At 44.7% G+C, this 24,814-nt stretch overlaps 2 protein-coding genes across 2 annotated transcripts; one reads left to right on the top strand and one right to left on the bottom strand.

Annotated features, from left to right (window-relative positions):
- Positions 1-298: 298 nt before the first annotated feature.
- LOC149365662 (dnaJ homolog subfamily C member 25 homolog) lies at positions 299-14,435 on the top strand. The gene is made up of 10 exons (XM_089541356.1): positions 299-410; positions 2,019-2,047; positions 2,158-2,223; positions 3,782-3,835; positions 3,923-3,977; positions 4,860-4,966; positions 7,038-7,109; positions 8,620-8,685; positions 11,765-12,091; positions 14,278-14,435. The coding sequence occupies exons 1-10, from the start codon at positions 299-301 to the stop codon at positions 14,395-14,397; spliced, it is 1,008 nt and encodes a 335-aa protein (XP_089397482.1). The 3' UTR covers positions 14,398-14,435.
- Positions 14,436-14,862: 427 nt separating this feature from the next.
- On the bottom strand, positions 14,863-18,051 carry LOC149365661 (uncharacterized). Its single transcript, XM_089541224.1, has 4 exons — positions 17,908-18,051; positions 16,437-16,625; positions 15,660-15,811; positions 14,863-15,025 (listed from the first exon to the last, which is right to left on the bottom strand). Exons 1-4 carry the CDS (start codon positions 18,028-18,030, stop codon positions 14,863-14,865), a joined length of 627 nt encoding a protein of 208 aa, XP_089397350.1. The 5' UTR covers positions 18,031-18,051.
- Positions 18,052-24,814: the final 6,763 nt, after the last annotated feature.

Genomic DNA, 24,814 nt, shown 5'->3' with positions numbered 1-24,814 from the left:
CTTGCAGCACCTGAATTGTACTGAAAACAAGATTAAGCCACTGTTAATTGTAAGTCACATTCATTTTTTGTGAGTAAACTTCGTAGGGCAATCGTTTTTCAATCTTGATTTAAAAAAGTTTTTGCACTTAAAGTCGCTTTTCAAGTTTTCTTAGCATCCGTACCTTTTAGTCTGGCAACAACATTTGCCATTTTGCGGCTTCACAGCGAAGCAAATCCAATCCAATCCGATTTCTTTCGGTCTTCTGCCACTTCAACATCGCGCGTAGGTGATGGTGACGGATCAGTGAGGTGACGGGATGGTCAGACACCGGCAAGTTTTACAGCTCTTGCTCTTCACCGTGTTCAGCGTCACTGCGTCCCACGCCTTCATCGATGGCCTGTACTGTGGCAGAGAAAACTGTTACGATGGTGAGTCAACCTTTTTGTGCGGGTCGGGGATTCGGCCGCGTTCTTCGGGAAACCGACTTACACGGGCTTCTCAAAAGCGTGACTGACCGCGAGCGTGTAATACTTGTTGGGCGCATCACGCCGAGCCGGCGGCGCGGAAAAACAAAAATTATCTTACGCCTAAATCGCCGGCATGTCGGTGACGGTTCTTGAAACATGCAGGCAGACATCGTTTGCAAGGTTTCGTTTTGTTACATAACATATGCGACTAAGCAGCATGTTTCACGTTGGTACTCGCTAAAGCTGAACGCGTTTTGTTTGTGCTTTGCGTGTAGTAGTGTGCACCCCACGCTGAGTTACTTATCGCGTTTGAAGTTGCATTAGTTAGTAGGAAAATGATTTGAGGTCCGGCACCATGACGATGCATTGAAGGCGACCCATTGATATATGATGCCTTTGAGTAACATCACCTTTGTGTGCTTAATCAATTGCTGGTCTGTCTCCTAAGAATGTCTCATAACTTGTTCCTGTTGAGAACCCAACAGTTTGTGCCAGGCTCCGTTCAAACCTGTTCCAATGTCTTGTGGTGTCAAGTGTCAGACGTGATCGAAGTTGTGACAGCACATGTCATGTGGTGTCAAGTGTCAGACGTGATCGAAGTTGTGACAGCACATTGTCCGTAGCACTGTCCGGGTACCTGTTGTTCTTAAGGATAATTACAACCTTTATTTGTTTGCACGTTGGACGATGCTGTTTATTGAAAAAGAGGTCTTGCTGACTTCATTGCATTTGTGCTCGCATGCGGTCGCAGCGTGGTCCGACCTACGGCGTAACAATTGAGCAAAGGTCCGTAGAAATGACGTGACCTCTTGCTAGGAGCCACGTAGAAGATGATGTGTGACCGTTTTCGTAGACCTTAAAAAAAATTTAGTGACGTGGGCAGGAAGTTCGAGTCCGATGAGGTGCGGTCGAAAATCGGAGCATTAAAAGCAGCACATTTTTTTTTGTCACTGCATCTCACGCAAGTTTGATGATACACTATGTTACGACTTGAGCATTTCTTATTTTCTTCAAAAAAAAAAAAAATGTTTTTTTGCTCATCCATTTGTTTAGCCATATTTTCTTCAATATTTTATATCAATCGTCAGGATTGACTTACCTTGCTTATATGAATCTGTTAATAATAATATTAATGCAGTGTGTTGAATTCTTCTAAACAGCTGCACACAGGTTTGTCTTTCTTACTCAGATTTCATTTGACATGCAAATTGTGTAGCCAGTATCCGCATAGTCGTTGATTCTGTAACTGAATTAAATCAGCTAGAGATAGTGCTCTATGGCAGTTTATTTTCCTTTTGTTAGCCTTACTCTAATACTGATCACAAAGATTCTAGTAAATTCACTTTCCTGTGGCGGTCGAATTTCTTTGGAGGAGAAATTCTAGAGGCCTGTGTACTGTGCGATGTTAGTGCACGTTAAAGAACCCCAGGTGGTCGAAATTTCCGGAGCTCTCCACTACGGCGTCTCTCATAGCCTTAGTCGCTTTGGGACGTTAAACCCCATAAACCAACCAACCATTTTGCATGTGCACATTTATGTGGTATTAACGTTCTTGTTCTCTCTTTTCAGTGTTGGGCATTACAAGAGACACATCCAAGGTGAGTGCCTTAGCTTGTCTGCACATTTACGAGCATATAGTTTATGTTTGTATGTGATGAGCATTTTTGGCTAAGTTCACAGTGCTCAACTTTCTACATTTCTCTTGCAGTCCGAAATGGCGCGGACATACCGACAGCTGGCACGGAAGTACCACCCCGACATGCACAAAACACAAGTAAGAGAGGAACTTTTGTTTCATTGAAGAATATCCATGGTGTTATTAGTGAGATTGGACCAGTTGCTCATGCTGTGTTTGTGTTCGAATATGTTAAGGTATGCTTACTATTCCTGGTTATCAGCAGGTATACTCTTGTATGCATTTGCAGCCTTTTGCGAGAATTCATGGGACAACGAAGCTTAACTTTTTAGTACTTATTAAAACAGTATAGCATCAAGAAAAAACTGCACGGTATGGAAACTTGCAACAATGTACTATATTCGAACAAGATTGTTGTATGCTATTTGGACCATATTGATAACTTCTGCTATAGTTGCATACAACTCAAGAATGGAGCGGCAAATGTACCTCAAAGGAAGCCCTTCAGCCATTAGAATAGACTGCTACTGTTGTGACGTCAGGGTCAGTCCCTTGCTTCTGCTAGTATAAATTCGCAGGGGGCTAGCAGGTGCAATGGGTTTAACCATGGATTTACTGGATTAACCGCACCCTCGTGGCAATCGTTAAACGCTATTGGCTGGAGAGCCTAGGAGCCTTAGACTGACATGCTGTGAAAAGTTGAATGGCATTCACTGTATTGTAGGCTAAGTTGCATGAGAAGCATTGAAAGGGTAGAGAGTTGCACACATCATGCTTGCTTGTTACATTTTACTGCACATTAAAAAATGTAGCGTAGCTGTGTGTGGTCTGTGTGAAAAGTGAGGACTGTCATATGTATGGTCTGTTACAGCTAGCCTTCCACTGTACTGTTGTATGAAATGCGCTTTCCGGTACTACCTGCTGAGAAGTAACTTATTTTATAGCCTAGTATTTTTGGGCAAAGTGTGTTTTCTTGGAGCAGCTACGTTGGCATGAAAACTATTATTCCTTTTTTTTTAGCTAGATGAGGAAAAAGGGAGTTGATTGCTTAATCAAATATGTCAGTAATTGTTAAGTACCAAAACGTGGTGAACACAGAAAAGCCCCAACCGGTATTGCGGCCATAAACACTTATATGGAAAAAATTTTTACACCTGATATCTCTTGGTATTCTAGAAGAAAGGGTACTGTGCCCACATTCAACGTGGCTGGAACTACAGGTGACATTGAGATTGGTGAACAATAGAAGCAGAAACCAGGTGGGATGGACCTGACAGCAGAGTAAAAGTGATTGATGGTTTTATTGAGAGAAGAGATCCTTGCTCTCACTGCTTGTTTCTGTTCTTGGTCCTGTGTAAGCTTCCATGTGGAAAACTTGAGAGTGTCAGTACTTTTAGCTGATACTTTAGGATATTAGCATTGAATATCTTTGGATTCAGACTTGTGCTTTTGGGCTCAGAAGGTGAGAAAAATGACTTTTCTTTGAGGTGCTTTATTTTATTGTATTATAGAAACTGTGCGTCTTTTTACTGGTCGACGCTGGCTCTATTGAGTGTCCATTTGTGCTTACGTGTTGCATTTTGGGGATTAGAGTTGTAATAAATGCTTGAACAAGAACAGGAAAGCAAGCGTTTTGAAATGTTATCCGTTGCACTGCTCGGACTTCACCCATTTTTTTCTTTCCTTAACCATCCAGGAGGCGAAGGCCAAGGCAGCAGAACGTTTCACCCTTATAGCAACAGCTTACGAGGTGAGCAACTCATTGCTGCATTCTCCTGATGTTACTGTATGAGTCTTATGACTGAGTGAGAACAAATAATTGTTTTTTTTTTCGCAGATTCTCAAAGATGATGAATCTCGAAAAGACTATGATGACATGCTGGATAACCCAGGTACTAAGCAGCTTTCTTTCTTTGGATTGGACTTGTCCCATTTCGTGTGTGGTAATAGAATGATAATTTCAATATTTAATTGGGGCACATGCTACCTTCTCATAGTGTTCTCATACATAGTGTTATTCTTTCTTAGGAATGTAAAGTGGCACAGGCATCTAGGTTTATTAGTCGGCCCATAGGTCATTGAAATGATATCAGTGAATGTATTCATATGTTAGCATTGTGTTAATGTTGTAGAGTGTATGTTTTTCAAGCAGTTTCATTTGATGCAACCTGTAAAACACAGATGTGTTGGCAGCTTATTTCACAGTGCAGTTGCAAGCTGGACAGTACTGGAACACTACATATTCAGTTACACTGCTTCCTCGAGTGTGCTTGCTGTACTGTTTAATCACCATGTTTTTAGTTGCTGCAAAACAAATTGTACCACAGGTGCCACCGCTGGTGTGTTGCAGGTTACAATGAGCGCAAGTGTACCATCTATCACAAAAGATCCGTACCCAAGGTGCCTATGACTGGAGTTGGTGTGGCGCCAAGCATTAACGCAGTGATCGCTGCCGCTAGCTGGCTTTGCAATCCAAGATGTTGAAGAGAAATGAGCACATTGGCCTGAGATTGTGTAGAAAAGAAAACCAATGATGAAGGGTCATCAGTGCTAATTATAATTAGTTATGCAGCGAGTGGAGAGGAAGAGGTCACAAGGTGCTTTGCTGTACATCCACCACCACGGTGTAGCCCTCTGTGATATTGACTGACCCATCACAGCACTGTGCTGTGATGGGTCATTATTTGCTTGTGTTACATTGGTCGATTGAGCAGTGTTGTAACAGCTTTGTTGTGGTGCCTTGTTAGTAACCAGCTGGTTGGTTTTGATTGCAGAGGCGATATACAGGCATTACTACCGGTACTACCGGAAGCGGATGGCACCTAAGGTGGACATCCGCATCGTCCTTGCGGTCACAATCACAGTCATCTCAGCTGTCCAGGTGTGTGGCTTTTGATGGTGGAGGAAAGACTCTGACGCTTTTCTCACATGTGTGGTTCATAGACAGATGAAAGGTGCATGCTGATTTCTGCTTGTTTTGTTTACAAATCGAAGATGAACTTTAGTTCCCAGAGAGATCAGATAAAATGGATGATGCCCGAAATTAAACATAATGCAGTAAAATGTTAATTCCAAAATCCCAATGATTTGGGCTGCTGGCGAGGTCCCGGCCACCGCCCGTGGCGTTGAACTATCTTTAATTCGAACATGATGACGATGATTGCAGAAAATAACTCTGACTCTGTAGTTTTGGTTCCGCTTTTCTCAGCTTTGTGCTGGCTTATGGCGATGGCTGCCATCAGCCATGCATAGTCAGCCATTAGAGAACAGTGGTAAAAAATGGCTGTGGCTCAACTTGGTTAAGCCGGGAAATTGCGAAAGCAATACCCATGGCTACGCCCTCGCTCACATGATAGTCGTGCTGTTGTGGTGCTTGTGTGAAACTTGTTGTATACCTTGGTGCTGCTGTGGTGATCACTTGGCTATTCTATGTACAACTAGTAGTGAAACTATAATCGCTGCGCTGTGAGGATATACTTGGATGCTGGTGATGTTAATGCAGACTGTAGAATTACGAGGAACTTTAGCGGCTAAACTGGTGAAAGGCGAAAGCCTGAGTGCTGCATTCTGCTACGCGATTGTTCACTGCACATTTTGTTGGTACATTAATTAACTGCCAATTAATGATGCTTAAGCTTCGCCTTTAGGAGTGGAATGTGACAGCGTGTTGTAGGGCTGCCATGGAGTCCAAAGAACACCACCACCTGTTCGGCGCAGTGCATTGCCCTTTGAGCAAGGCTTTTTGAGGAAAGGAAATGGTCTGTAATTCTCTGTCATCACTGTACAGGAAGGGAGGAAGTGTGAGTGAAAGAAGAAAGAGGGGCCCTAATGAACAAAATGAAAATTGTATTTGAGGAAAGGAAATTACTCATTAACTGTCTCACATATCTCAGTAGACACTAGTCGAAAATTGTATTTGAGGAAAGGAAGTTGCCAGTAACTGTCTCACATATTTCAGTGGACACCCATCAAATTTGTGCCGGCTCAGTGGACACCTAAACCTTGCTGTAATGGGAAGGGAGGAAGATGGGAGTGAACAAAGACATCATATTCACTAGACCCACCTTTGTTCATTCCAAACCATTGAGCTGGCATGGCGGAGTGGACACTCTGGAGAGGGGGGTTCGATTCCCAAGCTGGGCAAATTTCTTACTGGGTTTTATTTATTTATGTGGTGTGACTAGAAAGGTTTGACTAATTGGTTAAGTAGGGAAGTAATTAAACTCAGTCAGACTTACTTGGAGCATCACTAAATGATCCCTTTAATTGGTTGCATGGTTAGTAGCCAAAGTACAATTGGCCCCGTTTGATATTCGCGCACTGTGACGTCACGACCGTTTCGACCAATTGAAAAGCGTGACATTTCTGTCGACAGCTCCTGCTTACAACGATGAGGCATTAAACGCTTCCGCCTTAAAAACGCGCTTCGATCCCGGAGGCCACGCCGTGGTGGCACCGCCGCGGCTTGCGACGGCGCGTGTCGGTCGCCCTTCTCTTCGGCGTGACGTCACAAAGCACCTGTTGCGCTCCTAGCGGAGAGCGCAGGCGTTAGGCGCCGGTGGTGGTGGCACCGCCGCGCCACGCCAAAGGCTGAAAGTGCAAGTAGTAAAGGTTTCGCTTTAAAAGCTAATTATTTTGGTACCTATATCGAGAACTTTGTTGCATTGAGAAAGCATCTCATTTTTCTGGCTGTTTCAGGGTAAATGCACTCTGTTGTGTGTTTTTAGAGGTTCATAAAATCAGGCTTCGTGAGATTGGTATTTATTTGATAGTATAGTACCAGTGATTCAGATTGAAAGCCTCGTTTAATATCCATTGCTTATTTCTCAAATATAGTGTGAAGAAATGTTAACATGGCACTAATGTGGCATTTGCTGAGGATACGCACGACCTGATGTTGTGAAGCATTAGACTGTTTGAAGATAAATGTATTTCTTTTTTTATTTTTGCAGTATTATGGAGCTTGGCACAGGTATCGAGCTGCCATCGATCACCTCATCACAGTGCCTAAGTACAGGCTCAGAGTGAGTCCTTGTTTTTTGTATTTTCTCTTTCTAAAATTCAAGCACTGCTTGGTTGGCTTATTGGAGGTTTTGTCTGAATTGTACAGTGTCCATATGGAGCCTGCATTGGCTAGCTAGGAAGAGTTTGGAGAAAATTCTGGGAATTTTGTGTGTGAAAATCTCAATTGCAGCATGGCTTGTACATGGAGAAAAATTGTGTACGTGGAGTTACTGAATGGCCTGCTATGGTGTTTTGTTGGGGAATGAATAGCGCCATATCGTGCAGGTGGATGGGGATAGTTGGCAACTACAATTGAGTGATAATTGAGTCTTTTCAGAGAGAGAGATATGGAGCAGAAGATGTTTGTATTTTTGTTGCCTGTTTTCTTCAGTTGTTATTGTCAATACAGTTGCTTTATTTTACGTTTACCCTGTTCTTTTTTTTGTTGCACAGATTTGTCTGTAACAGATTACGTGGCGTATACTTAGAACAAATATTTAGCAGAAGTTCGCAGTAACTGGTAGGGGTGTGCGAATATTCGAAATTTTCGAATATTATATTTTTAGTATTCGTATTCGATTTGAAATCCAAGTATTCATGTTGATTCGAATATTCGATCCGACGCGAATATACGTATCTACCCGAATATTCTATTGTGAGCACCGGCGTTCATATCGGTCCGCAAGTCCTTTCGACAGAGACATAACAACACGGCGGCGCCTAGAGCAATGCATAACGTTGAGCCATGCCGTAGCTGACTGCGCTGATGAGCTTCTTAGTGGCTATACCTGCGAAGCTGGTATAGTCATAGCTGTGCACGAAGTGCCTCGCAATACGTGCCAGTTCAGTGCCAAGTGGGAGGGCATTTTCTGTGGCTGAAGGAGTCGTTAAGGGAACTACTTCTGCCTGACCATGTGGAGCAGCTCGTTTTCCTTTACGACAACCTTTTATGTTCATCCCAGCAACGCGCTTTTGTGCTTATGGCAAGCTAGCCTTAATCAGTGCTGTGTACTAGTCATCTTCTCTGATATTTCCACTCTTCTAAGAATAATGTTCGAGGCTTTGATGCTTTTTGTGCAGCCACACACACCTTTTGTGTTCATTTAATCATTGATAGTTAAACTGTGATGTTCTTGGGTGCTCAAATAAACGTTTTGTAGTGGTTAAATGCATCTGTTCTTAATTATTCGATATTCGATTCGATATTCAGAACCAAGTATTCGTATTCGGTTCGTATTCGAAAAATTTGATATTCGCACACTCCTAGTAACTGGATTTTATTTTTGACATTGAAATTTTGCTGTGATCTCTTAAGTTTCTGTGAACTGAGGTTATTGACTCTTATTCATGGGTTTGTACGGCAAGATAGCTTTTGCTGGGAATTTTTATCTGTTCAAGTGCTGGTCAGCCACTTTAGTTGTCATCTTGCAGCATGTACTAATATGGCAACATATTTTCTTGCCAGAGGCTGATAATGTTTCCGGTCTGCTATGTCAGCATTGAAAGTTTTTCTTACTGTTGCACTTACAGGCCATGGAGATTGCCAAGAAGGAGGGTTTATTCAATCCTAACAAGAAGAAAGACAGGAGAAGGAAGGTAAGCGGACTTTGTTGGGTGTCCATAAAGCGCAAATCACTTTGCTGCAGTTTTGTTCGATGTGTGGCCTTTGGTTGCATTTTGTGGTGAAACATGAATGACTATTGCTTGCATTGTTTCAAAGTGTGAGCGCTGTCAGTACAGCTGATAAAAATAACACGAACTTACCTTGGGAATCAGAATCAGTTTATTCTGAATCAGAATCAGGCCTGTAAATCATAATGATTCACAGGCCTGCAAGGTAGAGACTACACGCACTGAAAGTGCTAGATGAAGAGAGTGTACAGAAGCTAGTATTTCCGTAGAAAAGCTTTACAGTGCTTCAGGAGCTTTAATGACCCTTATTTTTCTCAATTCTCTAAAAGGTTGTCTGTTCCCCTATCTTGCAATAGCTGTGCAAGCTCTGCAACATATTTTAAGCTCTGAAGCTTTGTAGTACATTCACATTGCGGTGTGAATTCTTCAATGGTGAGCAGAGTTCATTGCTGCTACTCCCTCTCTCATTGAAAATACTGTTTTGTAAGCAGGATCGATTCCAGACTGGTTTCTACTGCTAGAAAGAAGTTAGCAATAGCAAATAGGAATTCAGGTACTACTATAGAGATGCATGCATGTGTCAGTCAGTTTCTTTAATAATTCATTCATTCATTCTTTGTACGGTGCAAGCTGTTATGGGGAAGGTTTCTGGATGAAGGCTGTCACTGTTGCAGTAGTCAAAGCGTCCGTGCATCCGAGCGTGACCTAAACGAAGGCGGCAAATGAGGTGTAGGACGGGTGCCCCATGTGAGGTGCCATCCCACAGGGGTGCGATCACAGGACCACCTTGTGCAAATATCTCTTGCCTTGCGGCTCACGCTGATTTTCTGAAGACAAACAGAATGAAGGTTCCTGGGAAAGGCATGTATGGGTTCGTAGTCATTTTACGTCTGTACAGGCAAGTGCAATTCGGGAGGGGCGGGCAGAGACCTCGCATGGGATTCCCACACAGGCTGACTCTTTCTGTGCGCAGTCAGTATGGCACGCCTGCTTGCACTGATATTCGCCATTCAATTTTCTTAAATATTAAATTTAGACCTCATGGCCAAAGTCACGGCATGCACACATCATCAGGTGCAATGGGCAGGTGGTTTCAGTGATTGCAGATTTCACTCTCTTTTGGGGCCAAACACCCAAAGCAGTGTTTTCTTCATGCTGTGTACTGTGAGCTTTCACACAGGTTTACTGTGGTTAGAGTTTGTGGCTAAATGCATCTTTAGTGATGTGATATGTTGTGTCTGGCATGTGCAGCACAGTATACTAAGTAGTGCAACTTGTGCCATGTCAAAGGCATTTTAATGTGTGATCCAAAGCTAGAAGCACTTCTTTACTGTTTTTTTTTCATCACTTTTACTCAGTACAACACGTGCTGCCAAGTAATGAATAGCACTTGGAAATAGCACTTGTATGTTTGCTGACACAAAATTTCCACTGATTGCACCTTAATTGATTGCCGCAATACATGGAGGGGCCATCGTCTTTTAGTACAAAAGCAAGAAGCAAAATGCATAGGTACATTGCGTTGAAGCTGATACAGACATTACAACTAAGCTTGAAATGAGCCGGGCCCCCAAAGCTACTGAAGTTGCACTAAGAAAGGGTTCAACTGGTTGAATGAGGACTTAGACATGGTAGCTTTTCAAATAGGAACTCTATCCACCAGGCCTTTGAACCACACAGCAATGAAGCTAGGAGACCTTTGATTGGGTTATAGTAAGGGTGCTACAAACACTGTGTCTGGCCTATCATAAAAAGTAATCCTAAGCCCCTGCTAGTAGTATTTTGTTGCCTCTTATTAGTTTTTTCCTCCTAAACGAGTTCATGCAAGAAAGATTTGATCGCTTGATTGAGTCGAAGGGCTTCTGGGGCTCATTTAAGGGTTTTCTTGAAGGGAAAGCTTAGCATCAGAATGGAAGATGCTTGTACTGTTCGGAACGGCCATTTAGCTTCCAGGTTTGGTCCCGGTACTTTCTACAATTAAACAGAGATTGCACTAAAGAAAAGTACTGCTATGCTTGCCGTGCATGCCATATTCAAGTAAACTGATAGTAATGGAGCGGTTTGGGATAAGAGATCATTCCAACCTCACCAAGTCAGTCAAGGTGGTTGTCCGCAGCTCCACTATGCCTCTCCTTTCGCTTTCCAAGCCACTGTCCATCTCTTTGTTTGTCTGTGATTCATTCGGCATATTCAGCAGCAATGGAACAGACCATTTCTTCTCTTGCTGAAGGGGGTAATGGAAGAACCTCTCTGTATTCATTCAGTGGCTTGTTGGTCAAACTCCTTTGTCACCGACTTTCTCTTTTTTTCAAGGCCATGTCCGATCCGCTGTTCGTCTTTGACACATTCAGCAGCTTTTATGCTCACACCTGCTGCAAGCAGTGAAAGATGTTAATACATATATACGCACATACATACATATATACATACATACTTATTTTGTCATATTTACTCATGGAAGTATGTGTGCCCGTGGAAGCGCAAGACAGGGCGCTTGTGGGTGGGCCACGGCAGTCAAAGAAAGTGCAGACTATGTTCAGACAAAATTACATGGCTTGCAATATAAAAGAGAGAAAAAAAAAACTAAAAAAACATTCATTGATAGGAACAACAATCACACTTGCAGAGACTGAAAAAGTAGGTTAATTACATAGGTTAAGAGGATACAAAAAAGCAACCATGCTTCATAACACATGTCAACGAGACCTTCATAGTGTGTTGAGTGATTATATCAGAGTACCGTTTTAAAGGTTCTAGACGTAATTAGCCATGATTTTACTTGTGATTTGACCTCTTTGACAGTCTGCCATGATAGTATTTTTGTTGGAAGCTGGTTAAAAAAAAAGGGGATGTAGAACGTTCGGCACCTTTTTCCATAGTGTGTATATATATCTTGGGAAGTTTAAACGGCTCTACTTTTGTTAGTATTTTAGGTTTGTTTACAGGAAGCTTAAAGTTATTAGAAAAGTAGTTTCTACTGACTAGTACATGTGTAAATAAATCTTAAATGAAATACCTTCGTTCTCTCTCTCTCTTTGGACAGGAGGAGATAAAGGAGGAGGAGGAGAACACGCTCAAGCGCATCCTGGAGGAGCAGGTGGACATCCGGGGCGGCTACAGCAAGCCCACGGTGCGCCACGTGCTCTGGGTGCAGCTGGTGCTGCTGCCGTACACCATCGGCTCCTACCTCTGGTGGCAGGCCCGCTGGCTCATCAAGTTCACCCTGGGCGGCCAGGAACTGGGACTGCCCGAGAAGCAGTACCTCATCCGCCGCCAGATGGCGCTCTCCCAGTCCCAGTGGGACGCCCTCGAGGAGAAGGACCGCCAGGGCTTCCTCCGCGACGAGCTCTGGATTCCGGACAACTTCAAGGTGCCTGCCCCTTCTTTTACGCTGGCGCTCAGCTGAAGTCGTCAGAGTGGGGTGTCTCGCTTTTTGGCACATTGCGGTCAGTGTCAGTGGGCAGGGCATGTAATGCGAAGGGAAGATAACCGCTGGTCCTTAAGGGTAACAGAGTGGATTCCAAGAGAAGGCAAGCGTAGCAGGTGGAGGCAGAAGTTAGATGGGCGGATGAGATTAATAAATTTACGAATACGGAGGCCGCAGCTGGGAAAGGACAGGGTTAATTGGAGAGATGTGGGAGAGGCCCTTGCCCTGCAGTGGGTGTAGTTAGGCTGATGATGATGATGATTGGTGGTCAGTGCCAGCAGACGTCTTGGAGCTGTTTGCATGCTAGCGCCATCTGGTAGTCAGGATGGCAACCATCCTCATGCATTTGGTATGCATTTGGTACGGAGCTTATTGTCTGTGAAGGGTATTTAAAAGGATAGTGAGGACAAGTAGAAATTGGCTTATATAAATTACTGCATTCTGTTGAAAAAGAAGCTATTTCCACAAAGACCAGAGCTTTCATAAGCTACAGAAAATAAGAAAATAATAGATTGATGACGCCATCACTGGCAGTTTTGATAAAACAAACTGCAGTCATGTCAATGCATTTTTGGCTGCTGATCTCTGAGGCTAGTCTGCTTTGCCATGCACTGTCAAATTGTGATCACGAGTTCGTTTTCATCACTGATGTCGCAAGTTCGAACGAAGTTGCAGGCAAAAAAAAGCGTTCCCTTTTGAAATCCAATTTTCTTCGTAATAAATGCGTCTTTCGCTGGAGAACTAACATCAGCGTGGCCACAAAGAGCCTTGTAACTGATGTTTTCTGAGAGAAAAAAATGGGTGGAATTGTCCTTTAACATACAGGAATGTGCACACACATTAACCCTTTGTAGGACAACAGGACTCATGTTGTCCCTCTTGTTTCAAGTGCTGGCGAAAGACAGTGGCACACCTGCTTAACATAGTTTTGTGAGCTGAATAACTGAGGGATCAAAGAAACCGTTCAGCATGTTTTTCTCCTTCACTAATAGACCTCCCTGGTGTTTTGTGTGTTTTTACAAGTGTGGATGTGCAGTTTGATGCGGGAAAATCGAAATTTTAAAAATTGTTGATCTTAATTTTGAGCCTTCTTCATCAATCGACTTCCTCATAATACTTATTGAAGTATTTTTTAGTTCCATTGGAAGTTTTCTTACATGTTGCAAAGTTTTTGGCACGAGTGTGGTACCAGTGGTGGAAACGGCTTGAAAGTGATGTCATTCAATTTCTACACTCATTCTGAATGCAATTTTGCCATTTGTATGCTTGTCAAACACGCATACAGCTTGAACCTTATGAAGGTTGAATTTACTTGCACTGGTATGTTTGGTGTTGCTTTCACAGCGGAACACTGCATAGAGAGCTAGGTTATACCGGATGCTGCCATAGCATGCACCTTTAGCAATGGTTCTTTGTGTGCTGTTTTCTCTTCATTTGCTTTCACTTGTGCTTTTTAAGGAGTGCTTCACATATCCTTACTTAGCACCTGTGATCCAGTGCACCTTGTGAGGATGCGTTAATACAGCATGGACTGCGCAGTATTGCTGAGCAGTAGATGGTGTTTTCTTTATTACTCTACTGGTCTTGTTGTTTTGGTGAGGTGCTGTAACGGAAATGATAACGGGGTAAGAGATAATACTCTGGACAGAGGGACAATGCAGGAATGTGGTGTTGGGCACCCGTACCTTTCTTTGCCAATTGCTTCATTTGTGTAATACATTATCAACACCTTGTAGCCTTACTTCATCATCAACATGACTATGCCCACTGCGGGGCAAAGGACTCTCCCATGCCTCTCCAATTAACCCTGTCCTTGCATCCTGGCTGATGTCTGTCTGAGCCATCTCGGTGGTATTCTTATTTACTTTCTTGTATATGTATGTGGCCCAGGAGGTTTTGGAACTCTTATTTGGGGTGACCTGTGTGCCGAATTGTCACTTGCTGAAAAGGCTGAGTTTATATGCACTGAGAAAAATGTGTAAATCACGAAATCTTAGCATGTTGTATATAAGATCCGAAGTCGTGTGACGAGGAGTTATAGTTATAACCCTCTCCTAAGTACTTCTCTGTTCAAGTAAGATTTATGACATAGAATAACAGTGTATTATTGTACCGTTTTTTTTCTTCAGGTCTGGAAGCAGAGACAGGAAGACGAGATGAAAGCCAAACTTGCAGAGAGTGCGCGGTACAAGAGTTACCGGCGGTACATGAAGAACCACGGCCCCGGCCAGATCACATTTGAGGACTGAGCCCGAAAGTGGGCAATAAATTATTTTTACGTTTTGCACATTCTGGAGCTTTGCTGTGAACACAACACCACATTACGGGCTCAGTGTTGCTGATCTGTTGGTGATATTACTGCCTTGTATTGCTTGCTTTGCCATTTTTATCACCTCTTCATTTCATTTATATTTATTGCATCCTTAAAGGCCTGAAGGCATTCTGTAGAAGGGGAGGGGCTACACCTGATGCGTTATTAGTATACTACTAGTACTGTTTGTTGGTGTGCTCTTGGTTTTTCATGAGGAATATGTGTTACATGTAATATTAGTGTATACAAAAGAATATAAAAGTTTTGTTGGTTAGCAGAGTTTATTTCAAGATAACTGGGTCTTGACATATAGTGTATGGGGTGCTATGGTAATTCATAAAAGCAATAATTTATTGCAAAAGAAGTTTAGGAGCAGGGAATGTCTTGATGTTAATTATAGGCTTCATGGATTGGAGCCACGAATAACAGAAAATGTCACAAGCACTATGACGCCGCCAAGAACAGCAACATTGAAGTATGAAGTGAACACGTGAAGCTTGGCTATCACGCTTTGTCTTGTGACTTTTAGCCTGACTGTTGCGACGAGAGACGTGCCGTCATAGCAGCTGCAATGGAATGAATGAAGATATGTTACTTTCTGTGCTCTTTCATTTCACTTGCGGCACTTTTTCTGATAACTGTGACACAATATCCTCAAGACAACACATTTAATGAACACTGCAGTCTTTAATTGGTTTTTTACAATATTCCAAAATTTTCAATACTACATGGACGAAACGTAACATACCATGCTAATGTAATGCCGATGTCTGCAGTTTTCTTTTAATCACAAGTCATATATCAATGTTTTTAATTGTAATGCAGACTACAGCTCGTAAAATTTTCAGATGCAGATTTGGCCATCTTTGCATCTACAGCACCTTTTTTTTAGGGCACAATCTTCGCTGTGTGGTGCCCAGAAGCTGCACGAAAGCAATAAGTCACACACTGTAGTCTAGATTAATTTCGCGAAATGGGCCTGAGAACATGTAGCAAAACATTCAAAACATTTTTACTCAGTGCTGCATTTGGTCATATAGGCAAGAGCTGTTTTGCCTGGAGCAAAATTTAGCCGCTTCTATACACTTGTCCTGTGTTCTTTCTGGCGCCTTCTTTTCTAACAGCGCTGTTTTTGCTGCTGAGTATGCAGCATTAAGTGCGCTGCGAAGCTACAGGGGACCTGCAGACGATGGACATCACCTGTAGATGCCCGTGTCCCAGAACTCTGCCCTGGTGATGTGCAGGTTGTTGGCCAGGTCTATCTTGACCCTGCCGCCAGACAGCTGGGACACGACCATCGGGTTGAGCAGGATGGACCCGTTTCGCCACTGGTAGAACTTGCTGCCGAAACGCTGCCTGGGTATACGTTTAAGAAGGCCCTCTCTTCAGCGACGTGTATGTAGAGATGTAAGGTTACAGTGTCCGTGCTTCGCTGGACGCCGTAATGGAAGGCTTCGGTTCAATTTCTGCCAACTGTAGTGGTGGCCTAGTCATTTGAGCATCCCCCTCATATGGAGGAGGTATGGGGTTCGATTCCAGTGCCACCGGGTACCCTCTGGTGATGGGTGTAAGCTTTCCCCCTGCCTGGTGCTGGGCTTCTCTGGAGTGAAATGCTTGGAAAATTGGGTCTTTAGCCCCACCTTGTGAGACGAAAATTCCTTCATGGCGCTCTTTTGCGAAAGCTACCTTTGCGCCATCAAAAGTAGTTGCCATCATCATCATCAATTTCTGCCATTGATGCCGCTGTCTTACGTTCAGGGATATCTGCTTACGTCTGTCTTTGTTTCCCTCTATTTGGAATGTGGCCTCAGTCAGTCAGTCAGTTAGCCAATCAGTCAATCAAGAGCCGACTAATGAATGAGTGAATCAATCAATCAATCAAAAGCCAACATTTGAATGATTGAATGAATCAATACATAAAGCGATCAATCAATCGGGGAACGCATCCATCGATCAGTACAGTGCCAAGGTTGTGACATGCCTCGTACAGGAGAGCAGGACCTCGCTGCCGCGGACTCGCTTCACTGTACGGCGGCGGACCCTTTTGGGAAGCTCGAGTAACTTCTGGCGCAGCGAGAATATGCCGCGGCTGTTGTCCACCACCTCCTCGACCAGGCCCGACGAGTCCGTCACCACCACGACGCCTTGGCCTCGCACGCACGGTTCCTACAATTATACCCGCGAGTCTAAACGTCAGCCTATTTTTTATTTTATGCAGCGAATAGATCGCAAGGTAAAAAAAAACGTGCTGTAAGGGTGATCACGTGATGGCTGTCACGTGACGCTATTCGACGTCACATGGTCACGTGTCTCACGATCGTGAAGCTTGCGTCATGTCAAAACTTTCAAATTTAGCACCGTAAGGCGCCGCTGCAGTCATCGCTTTTCGTCCAAGACAAGCGGTACATCTCACTCCGGTTACTTTTCTGTAGTTGTCAAATATGGACCTAATGCATTCACTTAGCAAGATAGTCGTTTCGAAGAGCCACTCATCAACAAAGGGCCATTTAGGTAAATACCCAGACAACACAAGTACATCCTCAGGACGTCCTGAGGATTAATTTTTGAGAACATTGTGTTGTCCTGAGGTCGTCCTCTTCTAATCCTCAAAAGGTCCTCATTTAGTCCTGTTGTCCAGCCTCAGTATGTCCTCAGGACATCCTCAGATTTCCTCTGGAGGACTTTCTCAGTCTGTTTTCGGGACATCAGACGATGATGTAGCCCAGGGAATGTGGGTCACTGCTTTCTTAATTATTGTAGGCAGTGTGCACAGGGATTGTGAAACTGCTTTCTTCGTGCTTCTTTTGTCTTGTATTTTAGCAAACAAATTTTGCAAACGTTTCGCACTCAGCAAGGTTCGTTCACCATATTTGTTGGTAGTTACAGGTTATTCTACATGCAATATTTTCCTACAGCAATGACTATATAACTCTCACAGGAGTTGAAATCTGTCGCCTCAGTGGAATAGCCAATCCAACAAATTGGCCGGAAATTTGCACACTCCAACCCCATCAGAAGCATGCAGTACATGTGACCAGGTTTGCAAACCAAAATAACTTCAGATATGTCCTGAAGGCACACAATATTTTCAGTCAGAATGGTTTCCTACATTACATCTCTATTGTACACAAGTATCTTTTAATAAACCTGAACTTTTTACGAAATGAAAGCCGAGTGCGAGAGATAAAGCTGGTTTCATCTCAGTTCAATACCACAATATTGTCCTGAGATAGGACGTTTGTAGGACATTTGAGAAATTTTCGTCCTCGAGTCGTTCCGCGAAGTACAAACTGAGGACATCCTCATGAGGACATTTTGCTGTGATGCACTCAAAAAGTACTCAGAATGTCCTGTTCGGGATGAGGACGTTTTGACCATTTGAGGACGTCCTCAGGACGTTTGGTGCTGTCTGGGTAAGCAGGATGTGTTACGTCACATTGACACGTACGCTGCATAGGCCAATCATGTGCAGGCTCCAGTGGTCCTTGAGCACTGAAGCGACGACTGCCGGGATCAGAGTGGACCGGCATGGAAGACCTTCTGGGAAGAGCTCTAACAGCAGGGTCATCATGGATGCCTCTTTGGGCAGCGTCCTATTTTCGCCCTGGAGAAAATAAAAGAGTAGCAAATAATTTTGAGCCAGGAGGCTTTGAAAAGATGAGAGATTCAACAGTACCGACGTTTCTCCAACTCACTTTGCCAGTTTGAATTCAGTGCTAGCACAAAAACGCTTTCCCTGCAAGTTCCACACATTCGACGTCTTTTTACTTCTTCAGTTGCCCTTTATTAAGAATGGAGCACGTCCGGCGAAGCGCACGTGCTCTCATCCCTCCGTGTGCAGTCACCCTCTCATGTGGTTTACCGTTGCGGAGCACTTTGGGGTGTGCGGGTGGGGTTGCACTAACTCCTGTCGTAAATGGAAATTGGCCTCGATTTCGAAACTTATGTTCCCGCCCCGGTTGTCTGTCTGCAAGCCCTGGAATACTGAGGCCAATGTGCATCACCTGCAGTGGGTTCGCCCGGTACTGAAGCCGACGAGAATGCGGCACATGACTACAGCGGCTCTCTCGCTGAATAATCTTTCGTCAGATGCTGCTTGGACGGAACCGCACCACCACTCAATCCTCGACTTCACTATATCGTCCAGCTGACCTGAACTCCCGGGTCACCCAAACTGCTACGGCAAATGGGGCTCTGGACTAAGGTCTCCTGTGGGGTCTCCCTCGAACCTTTGCTTAAAATAAAAGTTTTTTTTCTCTCTCATTATAAGGACGAACTGTTTCTAATTTATTTAGTTATAATTTTCGTTTATCCACTGTTTTTACCGCACTTCCTTTATGTCCTGAGGCAATAAACGTTGCTTAAAAAATATGAAAAGTGGCCGAGCTTTGTTGTTCTTTCACAAAAAAGCAAAGTTGACATACCATCTAAGAACGAACGCTTCACTGGTTACATGGGCACCTTTAGTAAGTAACATACGGTATCAGATTTCGTTGCTCAGAAAGGAACCATAATTGCATAGCGAAATTGATACCACAGGTTCCTTGCTATAGGTATTCACAAACGGCACAAAAACAACGCTAGGTTGATTTTTAATGGCTGACTAAATGGAGTGGTGGAACACAATCCGTTACTCGCTACGCCTTACTTTTGAAGTGGAAAAAAGAAACATATTTCGACTATTGTGCAGATTTATAGTTCACTCATTTTGAAATCTGGTTACTCGGCATCGTTGCTCTGGATTAGCCTGGTGCACCGCTGTATGCCTTTCCCTTAAATATAATTGTCTAATTTGTCTTGCTCTTCAAATTCTTGCTCCCAGTAAATAAAGGAATACTTGCAACCTCAAGACGCTAATCGATCAGTCTAACAACACTGTTCCCCTCGTGCGCTGCTTTAAATTAAATTCTACTGCAATGATAGGCTCGTGGAAAAAGCAACTGCAGACGACTTTTTTTTAGACATCCTTAAAAAACGCAAAACATTGAATGAAAATACTTACGTTTTCGGTAACAAGCCACTTGTGTCTGAACTGTAGACATTGCACTCTAAACACGAATACACCTCTATGGGAGTAAAAAGGGAGTAAGCTCTCCTCTGACGCACTCCCTTCTTCGAAGGGTGTGCAGTAGAGGACAGCTTTACTCCCTTTTTACACCTTTTTGTTTAGAGTGTTCGTAATAAGAAACCAGGTTGTGTTCGTTAAGCCATTTTAGTGTTATTAAAACGTAATTTTGTGGTGGTGGTGATGACACTTATTTCGCTTTGATAACGCACGAGCACCTTGGCCAAAGCGCTCTATGAGCAACGCATTTTTCGTCCGTAAGAGATGGGAGCGAACATCCATTGAGAAGCCGAGCAGCAGGCAAGGCAAAAATTGTACCCATTGGAACCTCTCCCTTTCTTCCCTTTACCAACGTACCAACACACGAACTACAGTTGAACCTTGTTATAGTGATGTTGAAGGGGCCCGGCAATTACTTCGTTATAGCCCGTGTTGGCCAAGCTTCCAAAGGGAGTCGTCAGGCCTTCGTTATAGCCGTCATTTCGTTATAGACCATTTAGTTAAAACGAGGTTCGACTGTAGCTTAAATCCAAACTGCTATTAGTTAGTTCGGTTCAATGAGCGGCTCGAAGCAGCGATGTCCGTCTCGCCTTGTATCCGACAGTGCATATCCCGGCTCGGCGCCGTCTTCCGACGGAGCCGCATCGGTCACAGCCGCTCCATTCGGACCACTCGAGCCACGTGACCAGCGGGAAACCGGGGACGTCGGCCCTCTCTTTGGTGCTGTTGTGCTCGTTTTCCCACACCTGGATAACGCGGCGAAACAGGGGCAACAAGTTCATGGCCCTAAATACCACAAAAAGCCTGTTGGGACGACAGAAATATTTCTGCTGCTTTTCCGACTCAGATGCCAGCTTAGTATACTGTCCCCGTACCATGGAGTATGGCTCGCGGGCCACCACTTGCAGGTGGTAGGTGGCGTACTCCCTGCCAGCCCACAAGCATCGGTAGAAGCCCGTGTCCGAGGGCAGGGCGTCGGTCACCACCAGGGAGCCGTAGCCCATGAGTTGTCGTCGCGTGTCGCCCTTGCCGAGGGCCACGGGTGCGATGGACGACTTCGAGAGTGGATCCACACGGTGCCACGGGGACTGCGCCTCGGACTCCGGCGGAAAGCTGCGCGCACGCGCGTACGGGACTGACAACGGTGTTGCAATGCTCAAACATCACCACCATAGCAACCAACGCTACCATGCACTGTTCATCTTTGAAGAAGCGTGAAACACTAGAAGAGGAACTGCAGAACACAAACTGTTGTTTTCTGTGTGGAAGTTCATTCTTGCTTGTGGTCCAAATATTCAGAAGAATTCCCAAAGGCGAAGTAGATTGAGAGTATTTATTATAAGGGAGTAATTACTCATTGGCACCCACCCAAGCGCAGCCGTACGGCTACAAAGGAAAGCTAAACAACTTACACCGAAAATTCGTATCTAAAAAAAAATTCGTAGTGTGAATTCGGGGAAGCTGGGGTGGTGCTGATGCACGTTGGACCGTTTAAATCGGGCAGGGAGTAAGATGTTTGTTGCGATTATGCCACTAAACTCGCATTTGCACCTCGGGTATAAGCTCTGGTCGATTCCTCCTGCTGACAGTGTTACTATAGTTCGGTGCAGTAACGCTTCGGAGGGTATGGGATTGTCTTGTTAGGGAGGGATAGGGGGTGTGAAGAGAGGGGCAGGCAGACGAAGACGACGCTATGGTCTCGTCCTAATGTGCCTTATACTGCTACATCTGTCGGTGTAAAATTGTTGTGACGGTCACCAACCGCATGCGAGGCTACACGTCACAGCCCTACTCCACGCGACGCGCAGTTAGGAAAGCCAGCATCAACAGATGTCATTCTTTCTGTGATTTGTAAATAAATACGGTTGTGAATCTTGGACGAAGGTTCAAGTAGTGGCTTATGAGGTTCTTGATACAACGCACAGCAATTCGTGGAATTCGCTTTAAAGACCGTTTAAAGTACATCCGCAGGTTCATGATATTTCTGCTCTCGAGGGAAAGGATTGGGGTCATGGAGTGTTTTTAGCACTTGGCGTTTTGCATAGAAAAACAAACCATTTGGCTCACTTCATACATAGATATACTATTTAAACATTTTAAAAGTTAAAATAGAGAGCGGTGCCTGATATGGTTAAATAATTTTTTGCCCTTTGCGGATTCAGTTCCCTCTTCAGGTAGGTCATGTCGACATTTTTGTGCGTTTTAGGGCGTGTTCTTGTTCGTTCGCTCACTTCATCGTCTCGTCGCTACGTTAGATGGCGCCAGGAGGGAAGCGATGGCCGTCGACAGGCGGCGAGCACTCACCATATTCCGGGGCATGGCAGCTCCACCTTGGAGCCGAGCAACACGAGCACTGATTGGCGTCTGGGCGGAGCGTCGTCCGAGCGTTCCCGTATGCAACGTTCATACTCGTCCCACGACCACTCGATCTCCCGCCTGCGGGCAACGAACCCGCGCTGCAGGAAGGCACCAGTAGCTTTGTTTCGGTTTCGTATGCATGCATACAATGCGCTCCAGATATGTGTTTGTTAAACCCATATGGCTGACGTTAACAGGGACATCTTGTGTGTTGCGACATACTGTAGGGTCGCACTTTGTAAGGTTTCGTTTTTGTTTCATTGGGCCCGCTGCCATTGATCGCTGCTCCCGGTGACGTAGGCCACAGTGGATGACGTCATTCTGGTCGTGGCAGAGACGCTTATGGCGTATTCCAATCGGCGACCCGAAGCAGCTCTCCGAATCCGCGGAGCAGAAAGACATTGGTCGCCCGCCAATGAGATCTCATAATCTGGATCGCCCATTTAAACACACTCTTCGGTAAAACACGTTGTTGGGCTAGTTGGCGCATAACGTTGATGGAAAAACACCAGCCAAAAAACAGACGAATAGCTGAAAACGAGAAGTAGTTAGGAAAGAGAGTGGTTTCCTAATTTCTCTTTCCTACCTTTTAGTTTTCCTGCGTTCGTCTGTTTTTTGGCTTATGTTTTTCCATCAACACTCTGATATCGCGGAGCACGAAAAATTGCTCTGGATCGCCGATTGGAATGCACCATCGCGTATTTCTCCGTACTTGCGAAAATTCTCCCTATACCCATACCGTGCACTAGCGCACCAAAGACTACGCCGATGAATGACGAAGAACGACGACTCGTTTGTCTCTCTTGACGAGCTTTAAGGGCACTAATACCGCCTCGGGAATGAAGCTGCGGTGTTCGTGAGAAGAACTGCAGGAGCGTGCTCTCTACCACCCAGCCGGACCGGATACGGCACCAGTATACGGTAGCTAGCGGTGGCGTCATGGCTAAACCGGTGGTGTCTGCTACGGGGGTTTGCTGCCCCACCTCCCGCAGCTTACGGCCTGACTGAAGTCATGACAAAATAAAACGAAGACGCTTTGAAGCGTTACACAATAAGGCCCTAAATATATATTACAATAAGGTCGAGGGTTGCTGACACTGGACTGTGGAAGCACTACCCAGCAGCTGTGCGTAGAACTGGAAAAGAGTTTAGGTACGAGGTTCCTACATGCTCCCCCTTCAGTCGCAAAATATTTTTCGGATATGGACGCGAAACGCTTGGTGCACAGCTACTGCAGAAATGCATTACACCACTTGTCCCCAGCAGCCCCCGATGTATTGTTGTTGGCCTCAAATAAATATGGCACATACCCTCTACCGTGGAGTGGCAAAGACGCAGGCGGGAATTGGAGGAAACAGAAGCGTTTTGAAGAAAAATAAAGTAATTATAGGTTATTTCGTGACAGATTGGAAGGTGGAACTTAATTAGGAGTCTGAAACAGGACAACGGCTTTATGTGCGAATTTGGATATATTGCGTGTAATGTTTCGAAGTGTCATTGACTCAACTAGAATACAAAAAAAAAAGTGTCAGAGTTCTACTGAGGTTGTCTTCTTCGTCTTCCTTTTCCTCCCATTCCAGACTCACCTGGATAAGCAGTTAGCCTAACGGTCTACACTAGTGACCACATCTTCAGTGTGCGCAATTAGCCGAAGTCGATCGCATTGTGCGCGAATAATTTTCGCCCTTCAGCCAGGAGATCATATGCGCCGGATTTATGTGTGACTATACTATAAGCACGTACTGGTTGGCGAGTTGGTTCGACATTCTTGCAAAAAGACCCCCCAAAAAATGCGCAACAGACAGAGAAAAGAACACGGAACAAACACGTAGGTGGGACACACGCGTAGGCGACTACTCTACGGCGTGCATCATAACCCTCATGCAGCTTCGGAATTCTGAACACCACGTGCTATCACATACCCTCTTTTCTTTCTTACATTTAGGGTTCCGTTATCGTCTGTTCCAAATGACGAGTCCGTAAGCGCGCAGGAAGGTTTTTAGAACCCGGTGGCGGAGACTCACGCTCTGAAGAGGCTCTTGACGGCTCCCAGGAAGTCGTAGGCACTGCAGGGATGCACAGTGCCCGCAAGGAGCAGAATCCGCACGATCGCAAGAACGACTCCGGCAATGTGGTCACGCTTGCTGCAACGGGACAGACTGATCATGGCTTCTTCTTCTTCCATTGGAGCATGGTGTTGAACCCGACGACGTTGCACCGAAACCTCGTAGGCGAATTTTTTTTTATCGGTGTTTGTTGTCTCAGAGCATAAAAGTGTAGCGGTTATGAAACTGAAACATGGCGTATGGTTATACTATAAATGAAAAGAAGTTGTCTGATCGAAAGAAGTCCATAGGAATTATCGGTGATGCACACACTGCCTCCAAGAATCGTAGGATGCAAAACTGTCCGACTAAAGACACGCTGCAGCCAGATGCCGGATTCTTGTATGTTTTAAAGCTGAGAAGAAACAGAGTAAATGATGAATATCGGCTTCCTTTTCCTGGGATTGGCATACTCCACAATCGGGCCGGAGAAAGAAGCCTGGGAAGGGAAGCCAGTTCCGATTGACGGCTGGAGTGAGCACAACACAGAAACAGATCCTCTTAAATACAATCTCCTTTGCGCGGGAGAGACTGTGAGGGAATGTTACCGAACACAGAGGAACTACAGCACGTTTGTGGCGCCAGACATGCTCCCTTCTCGTCAACAGGAGCTCGGAGGAATCCAGATTGTGGATATGAGGCGGGGGCGCGGACTGAGTCACCAGGTGTGCGCAGAACATGCGTGGCCTTCTGAACTAAGGAGATCATGGGGAGCCCCAGTAAGTTCGTATTGGTCGAAGAGTGTGACCTACCAAACGATGAATATTTTCACGAAACGCTGGTGTCCGGGGACGCGTCTTGGTAGGCATATTGCCCGAGTAGTTTTG

Source organism: Amblyomma mixtum, chromosome 1, assembly GCF_055824585.1.
Source record: "Amblyomma mixtum isolate Tamu chromosome 1, ASM5582458v1, whole genome shotgun sequence".
NCBI lineage: Eukaryota > Metazoa > Arthropoda > Arachnida > Ixodida > Ixodidae > Amblyomma > Amblyomma mixtum.
Note: the sequence above shows the minus strand (reverse complement) of the source record. Positions and strands in the feature narration are given on the sequence as shown.

Bases quoted from the DNA above. Each gene is read 5' to 3' on its own strand.
- LOC149365662 (XM_089541356.1), top strand. From the start codon at position 299: ATGGTCAGACACCGGCAAGTTTTACAGCTCTTGCTCTTCACCGTGTTC. The intron at 3,836-3,922 runs GTGAGCAACTCA...TTTTTTTCGCAG, and splicing joins TTATAGCAACAGCTTACGAG to ATTCTCAAAGATGATGAATC. The intron at 12,092-14,277 runs GTGCCTGCCCCT...TTTTTTCTTCAG, and splicing joins GGATTCCGGACAACTTCAAG to GTCTGGAAGCAGAGACAGGA.
- LOC149365661 (XM_089541224.1), bottom strand. From the start codon at position 18,030: ATGATGACCCTGCTGTTAGAGCTCTTCCCAGAAGGTCTTCCATGCCGG. The intron at 15,812-16,436 runs GTCACAACCTTG...ATACCCAGGCAG, and splicing joins TGCTCTCCTGTACGAGGCAT to CGTTTCGGCAGCAAGTTCTA. The intron at 15,026-15,659 runs GTGATGTCCATC...ATTCCATTGCAG, and splicing joins TGGGACACGGGCATCTACAG to CTGCTATGACGGCACGTCTC.